Source organism: Cyprinodon variegatus, unplaced genomic scaffold, assembly GCF_000732505.1.
Source record: "Cyprinodon variegatus isolate N-32 unplaced genomic scaffold, C_variegatus-1.0 Scaffold1322, whole genome shotgun sequence".
In the NCBI taxonomy this organism is placed as follows: domain Eukaryota; kingdom Metazoa; phylum Chordata; class Actinopteri; order Cyprinodontiformes; family Cyprinodontidae; genus Cyprinodon; species Cyprinodon variegatus.
Genome location: NW_015151775.1, coordinates 140,654 through 148,528, shown reverse-complemented (window position 1 = coordinate 148,528; position 7,875 = coordinate 140,654). Strand labels below are relative to the sequence as shown.

At 38.2% G+C, this 7,875-nt stretch overlaps 1 protein-coding gene across 2 annotated transcripts in view; it reads left to right on the top strand.

Annotated features, from left to right (window-relative positions):
* The window catches only part of LOC107102801 (glycerol-3-phosphate transporter-like), a 23,323-nt gene that overhangs the window by 5,702 nt on the left and 9,746 nt on the right, over positions 1–7,875 (top strand). For both annotated transcript variants that reach the window (XM_015402234.1, XM_015402233.1), the window contains exons 4-10: positions 1,072–1,198; positions 2,867–2,945; positions 5,033–5,168; positions 6,944–7,020; positions 7,129–7,295; positions 7,444–7,496; positions 7,577–7,651. In XM_015402234.1, the coding sequence (XP_015257720.1) occupies positions 1,072–1,198; positions 2,867–2,945; positions 5,033–5,168; positions 6,944–7,020; positions 7,129–7,295; positions 7,444–7,496; positions 7,577–7,651 (714 nt within the window). The remainder of the gene's footprint in view (positions 1–1,071; positions 1,199–2,866; positions 2,946–5,032; positions 5,169–6,943; positions 7,021–7,128; positions 7,296–7,443; positions 7,497–7,576; positions 7,652–7,875) is intronic.

Sequence of the window (7,875 nt, the reverse complement as noted above, 5' to 3'; positions counted from 1 at the left end):
AAAATCCCGCCTCACAAAGATAGGATGTTATAGATAGGATGAGTCTTGACCTGAATTAACCTGTGTCAAGAGGCACAGATGCACCGACTGATGTAATTGGGAGAGAATACCGCAATTTTTTTTATATTTTTCAAAATAAAACATCACTTAGACTCTGATCGTCGATAAACTATATATATATATATATATATAATTTATCGACGATCAGAGTCTGAGTGATGTTTTATTTTGAAAAATATAAAAAAAATTGCGGTATTCTCTCCCAATTACATCAGTCGGTGCATCTGTGCCTCTTGACACAGGTTAATTCAGGTCAAGACTCATCCTATCTATAACATCCTATCTTTGTGAAGTGGCATTTTCTGCGGTTAGAGCGACCAAAACAAAGCTACGGAGCAGACTGGACATCAGGAGCACACTTCATGTGTCATTGTCTCCGATTACGCCTAGATGGGACCGGCTTGTTGTTTTATTTTTACGCTGTTTGTATTTGATTTTATGCCAGTCCTATCATTTTACTGGATCGTATTACATTTTGGACTGGTCTTTTAAAAAGCTGAAGTAACCGCTTGAAGCAGGATCCTCCTGAGAGGGCCCGCTTGTTCAGCCCACCCATCCTGGCCTCAGAGCAGCTCTTCTGTCTTTGCCATCAGGCGGGCTTGTTCATGTGAATGCCGGAATAAAATGATGTAAATGTGATTCGTGCAAAGATTTGGACCGTTCAATGCTCATAGTCATAACCTTTGATTAACTGATGAACAGGCATCTGTTCTGGTTCTGGTCTAGCGCATATTTGTTTTTAGACAAGTAGAGGGTTTTATGTAGAGTCAGTTTTAATTCTCTTTGAACAATTTGAAACATATCAAATCTGTTTATTGTTTTGAAGGCTGTCATTTAACATTTTCGCCTGATAACATGAGAAGACTGACATCATGACCATGCAGCTACAGCAGCTCTTTATCCAATGGAAAACCTATAAAGATAAATGGCATTGGTGTGGAGCTGGGCTTTACACAGGTGTTCATGGTATTTACAGTTTTTTAATTTGTGTTGTTTTTCTCCCCCTAACAGAGCGAGCTTCATAGGAACTGCTCATCTGCCAGTGAACTGGCCTCTGTCGCTTTGGGCAGAAGTGGGGGCCGGGAAGCCCCTCTCCCTTCACTCCACACAGATAATGAGTGCGGCTGGAAACCTTTTGGTATTTATCTGCTCAACTCTATGAAAAGGCTTTATTTAGGGATTTATATTGAGAAATGCATGTGTCTGAGTAAAGGCTGATTTTATTTACTTTTATTTCTATATGTGATGGATGTTTTCCACCCTCTGGTCTGGTCAGATTAAGCTCCTTTTATCAGAGGCAATGTTGTTTATTTTATTTGTCTTTTCTTAGAAAAAAGACATTTCAATCTGTCAAATTTTATTAGGTGTTTCAGCTTTAAAGCTTCTGTGATATGTTTCACTTGGCTTTGAGCTGAAGCACTCTTTCCCATTGTGGTTACAAAGGCTGTCCGTAAACTGAGACGACACTTAAGAGACCCAGGACATTTATTAATGTAAACACTTTATATCTTCTGTCTCATTATTCTGATGTCCAGTAAACCTGTTTAGACAGTTTTGAAATCAGAAGAAATCCAGGTGTTCTGCTTTAGAAGCATCCTGCTACTAGAATGTCTTACTGAAAGCACACTGGGAAAAAGGTAGATCGCTGTACTTGAACTTGTTGAATCCATAAAACCTGTTGTTTAACCTGTTGCTACAGCAATAAAGAGCAGTCAATATTTGAAAGCTCTCCAGCAGTTTGTGTAGAACACTTGTGCTTTTGTTCTGAAGGTTATTGACACTAAAGGCTTAAACACACCGGTTGCGTATGACTTTTTAGTCTGAACCGATTTCTGTCCATGTCACACTGACTTCGCATAGAGAGGGAGGGTGAGCAGATCTATGTTTTCACTTTTGTCTCTGTTCCACATAAATTACAACAGTTTCACACATGTGACTTGGACAGATTATGTAAAGTTATGCAAAATACATAAAAAAAGATAAAGAGCCACTGGTGCAGCTATAAAAAGAAAGCCCCAATTGTACAGTAAAGAGTCTGTGCAGCATCTCAAACCAGAACAGATAAAGAATGTTTATATGCCTATATTAAAAACACGAGATTTACGTCTAAAGAAAAAAGAAACCACAGCAATAAACACTGTTGGAGAGTTTATATGCTGACTGAGGCAGAAAGGGGATTTTTCAAAGTCAGATCTGTGAAGTTTATGGAAGTTCTGAGGGGAAAGTGATGCACTTCCCTTACCTGTGCTGTCTGCACCTGGTAATTTTTTTATTTTTGTGAGGATATATCTGTTTTCTATCCTCCTGAACTGCTTTCATGGGTTAGGTTTTCTTTTTTTTATATATATATTTCATTGATTGTTTTTGTACTAGTTTGTCCCGGTTGCTATATACGCGATGTGCGACTCCGAACCGGACTGTTCCAATGATTGTGTGCTTGACTTATTTTATTTTGGATCGTCCCCCAAAGCGGATGCATTTTACTTTGTAACCGCGTCTCTATTCCTGTCAGACCTATGAAATTGCTGCTGGATTGCTGCATAGTCAGATTAAAATAGACCTGGGGTCTATGTCTATCGGAGCTGCGCAGGCCCTCTTGCTGAAAATCGTGTCAGGTGTCCCTATTGATTTTTAATGAGCGCTAAACGCCACAACACGATTTTCTGTCGGATTGGGCGCATAATCGGATTCGGTGTTTTCTTCCCTTAAATGTGTCAGCAGTGCAGCCCTGTTGGAAAGAGTGTTTCTGAATTCAGTAACTGATTGCTTCCTGATTCTGGTTTAACAATGATTGTTTGAATTGCAGATAAAAGCAACTACAAACAGCTGTTAGGAGCCATGGACTACTCCTTCCTCTGTGCCTATGCCATTGGGATGTATCTCAGGTGAGACATCGGCGTGAGCCAAACTAGTTCTTAAATAGAAAAATTTACATTGATTCAGTCGATTATGAGCAGAGAACAACCGTGTTCCAAACAACTAAATATTCATGTTAGCTCTGGAGCTAGTTACCCTCTGTATCTTGGTTTCTTTCTGTATCTCTGCTTCTGTCTCCTTGAACCCCTGTCGGCCTCAGCAGATGGCCACTCATACAGAGCCTAGTTCTGCTGGAGGTCTCTTCCTGTTAAAATAGAGTTTTCCTCTCCGCTGTCACTACAAGCATGCTTGCTGTGAGGGATTGCTGAAGAGTCAATGAGTCGATGCAATCAGCTGGTTTTCCTTAGTAGAAACCTTCGTGTTAATTTGACTATATGATCTGTTTGATTTGTCTCTGTAAAGTGCCTTGAGATGATGTCGTTATATAAATAAACTAAATTGAATTGAATTAAATGTTAGATTTTTAGAGTTGGGAAAATAGAATTGGAGCCTTTTCTGAACTGTTTTTTTTAAAGGTATAGTGGAGGATATTTGCTAATTTTTTAAAAGACCCGCCCTCTCCACCATTAAACATGTGTGGAAGCATGCACCAACCTATCTGTCCTCATGCAAGTTTTTTTTTTAAAGTAGCTGTTTGCATCGCTCATACAAGCTTACTTCCCAAAAGAAGATTTGCAAATTTTCCAGTATGTCAGACTAAGTAAACATATCGCTAGAATGATTGACAGTTAGGAGGACCACTTATTTTGGTGATCCATCAAAAATAAGTTTCGTCACGCTTAACCCTCGTGGCGTCAAGAGGGGTGCTGGTGTCTATCTCCAGCTGTCTACAGGCGTGAGGCCGGCTACACCCTGGACAGATTGCCGTCCATTTTGGTGATCCACCCTGAAAAAAATAAACATCCTCTACTAAACATTTAATCTTATGGAAGTTTTACTGAATACAGAGATGTGGATTTTTAAACACTTCAGAAAAGGGGGAAAAAATAAAATTAACAAATTAGTTTACATGTAATGGAGTGAAATGAGTTTTTGATTCTTTATTAAATCGTGACATGCACTGAGACATTTTCTCCAACTGGTTACCGGGTTTTCACACATCTCCAGAGCTTGTTTTTTTTTTTTTTTACACACTCATCTTTAAAGAGTCTCTAAAAGCTTTATGGTTCTTCTTCGCTGCTGCTTGTAAACTGAAAGCTTCAGTTGTCTCTACTGATTCTCTGACGGTCTGGAGCGGCACACCGCCATCCTATGACCTTTTATATCCGTGATTCTTGAGATAAGAGCAAGCGTGGGTACAACTTAATTATTTATCAAGTTAATTTTCCTAAATATGATGAATAATATTTTGGAAATGTAAACATACAGGCTCCCAGTTGGAACAGTTTTGGTTTTTCTTTTTCATTTTTGGAGCTGAACTAGAACACTGTCAACCTTTATCGGGCAAAAATGGATGATTATTTATTTATTTGCTTTTTTATTTCATCATTATTTTCTTTTAATAAACCTATAACTGATATTTTTACATTTTCTTTGTTATTTAATTATATGCGTTACTTAAAAATAAGCCTGTATATTATTACTTCTGTCCAGTGGATACAAAATAAGGATTAAACAGTGGAATTTAGAAGTGAAAAAATATGCAGCACCTTGAGAAACATCCTTTAATAGCTCTTGTGCCCTTGAGATTGGACATATTTGCCTTATTAAGGTCAGGGTTAACTGTTAATGATAAACTTTAATATAAAAAAATATTTTGAACTTTAATGTCTTATGAAAGAATCATAAAACTTTTGTTTGAGGGAAAACAAAGAAAATCTGTAAAATCTTCATATCCCAGTTTTTTTTTTCATGTTCACTTCAATTCACTTCAAAAAAGAAACATTAGAAGAATATCTGACTCCTCCATCAAACACATACCAGCTTCAAACTAGGACTGAAGGAGTGAGAGTTATCCTTAGTTCTGTTTTACTCATAAAGAAAACTGTTCCAACAGCAGCAGCAGAAATCTTCTCAATGAAAGCTGTGAATCAAGCTTTCAGTCTATAAATGAATGTGACCCTAATATATCTTTGCTGTACCCCCCCCCGTGCAGTGGCATCATTGGGGAGCGCCTACCTATCCGGCTGTATCTCACAGTGGGAATGCTGGCCAGTGGGCTTTTCACCTGCCTGTTTGGCCTCGGCTACATCTACAACATCCACAGCCTGGGTTTCTACATATTTGTTCAGGTGAGACCCGTGTAAATGTTTTAATGTTTAATGACCCTTTGACTTCCTTCACCAGTGTCAGAGCGGAGCCTGTCATCAATGTGGCTACTTAGACACTGTGGTCAGAGGTTCTTAAGATGGTTTGAGTACAGAGTAAGCGTCTACAGGCAGAGGAACAGCCCACAGTCTGCTTCACTGCTGCTCCCTAGTACCTTAGCTTATGTTTGTTTGTGAATAACTCAGAATGTATGAAAATTCCACTGGTAAAATGTTTACCAATATAAACATGTTCGTTGGAAAGTTTAGATTCTCCACAATTCAATCCCCAAGTTCATTTTATGGACACTATGAGCACCAAAGCACATTTAACACAAATATTGCAGCATGTCAAAATGTAAACAAACAAAGCAGCCACAACTACATACTTTTGAAGGCATCCAGAAGGAGTTTTATAAATCCAATCTTCAATTCTTCATACTCCATTCACCCGTAAGGGTCCACAGATTAAAAATAATCCAGCATATTCGTAATAAAAATATTCCATGATGAGAAAATCGCTCATAACATCTGTTGTTGACTTCAGAAAAGTTAGCTGGTCATAGCTAATGCTCAGTATCTTGCTAATATTTACTTCCTAGTACCTATTTCCTCGGTTGTTAACCATGTTTGGTATGGTTCTTTACATAGTCGTCTTAAATACAAGACAAAAGTGTCTGCATCTTTTTATGACACGATTTTAGCCAGATTCAGTCACTGAAATCTCACTTCCGGTCACTTCCTGTCAGCCAGTGACTCACCGAATAGCGCGATATTGCACCTCATAGAGTCCTGCAATTATTGGCTAAGAGCACGTTGGTTGTTGGGCTTTGTAGCTAATGAAATAAGGTTTCAAACAAGCCTACACATGGCGACTTTAGAAAAAGGCAGACCCCGTTTTGCCGTAAGAGTCGAACACACAGCTGCTGCTGAATCAATACACTCAGCTCCAAGCTGAGTGATGACAGCGGCCCTATTTTTTTTAAGTTTGGACACTGATTTTTTATTACAATTTTATTTTTTATTACAATGCCTAAGGCTGGAAAAAAAATAAAATACAGCTTAGAAAAGGCAGCTGGGCTTGTTTTAGCTTGAAAAGCAGAAATTTCACTATCTTTTATAGATTTTTATGTTATTATAAGTGTACAATTCTACATATTGTTATATACACTGATTCTGAAAAAAAGTGGGAAATACTTGCTTCATAAATATTTATGGCCATCAACTTTCTTCAGTGTTATTCAATGGGTCAAATAGCATTTGGCACATTTAGAGATTTTTTGGAGATGCTGGTGACACCAAAAGAGCCCCACAGCTCTGGAACTGTTGTAGCTAGAGATCTGAAATTTTTTGCATTTGCGGTTGACATGACGTAGAACAAATGTAATACAACAAGACTTGGCTTTTTCGCAGGCATGTCTTTATTACTGCTGTTCATAAAAGACCTATCATTTTTGAGAATAAAAAAACAACTTTGAGTCATGTTTGAATTTTCATTTATATATTCAGAAACTAGAGGGTGTTAGCTGTCAAATAATTGCACACGTGATTTTGGCCAACAGTTCCTAAGTTATTTGCTGTTCCGTCAGCGTATGCAAAATAGAATTTCCCAAAATGAGGTGGTTGTTATTAGATACCAAATCCAAACAAACATTGGTTTTGCATTTCCTTATGTTGATGTCGCAGATTTGACTAATGCACATAAAGGTCGCTAAAGCAACTTGCTAGAATAAACATAAAACCTTTTTGTTTTGTTATAGGTGGCCAACGGGCTGGTTCAAACCACTGGCTGGCCCAGTGTAGTGACCTGTATTGGCAACTGGTTTGGAAAAGGAAGGTAAGATGGAATAAATAGAAGTAAAGATGGGTGGAGCTAAATGGGCTGATGGCATATGTGTTTACATCTTAAATGGTTAATGTTGGACCTTTGTGATGTTTTTGGCAGGCGTGGGCTCATCATGGGGCTTTGGAACTCACACACCTCAGTGGGAAACATCCTGGGCTCTCTAATCGCTGGGTACTGGGTCTCATCTAACTGGGGCCTCTCCTTCATTATACCTGGCCTCATCATTGCAGCCATGGGAGTGATTTGTTTCCTTTTTCTTATTGAACGTAAGTACTTGTTTGTGTATATGTAGCGTTGCTCTTTAGAAATGTGGTCTACCTTAGGTTTTTAAACTTCTGCCAGTTTAGGTTGGACATGTAAAGTTAACGTGTTGAGCATTTCAACCTTCCTCATTCAGTGTTTTTCCCTCTGTAGATCCCAATGACTTAAAAGGTGTGTACGCTCAGAACCTTTGTCCTGGAAATGGTGTAAGTAAAGAATTATTATTTTTTTCTTTCAGTCTCCTTATGTGTTTTTATCCATTTTAAGTAATAAATAACTTTTTCAGGTTTCAGCCAAAAGCTGGAATGGAGCAAACGGACATTCAAAGGTTTACCTGCAGTACAAGGACAACAAAACGCAGGTGTGCATCACTGTTATTACTTCAGAGGCGGTATGGTATATCCTTGTGAAACCCTGACATCGACAAAGTCATAATATATTCAACATTTACCGTATATTTTTTTACTACAGAAGTGAGGTCCGACTAAACATTTATTTTGCAGAGAGCATCTAATAAAAATGATACACTAAGGTCCTGCAAGGATTGACAGAAGTCCAGCTAATTGATGTAATTAGTACTTTTTA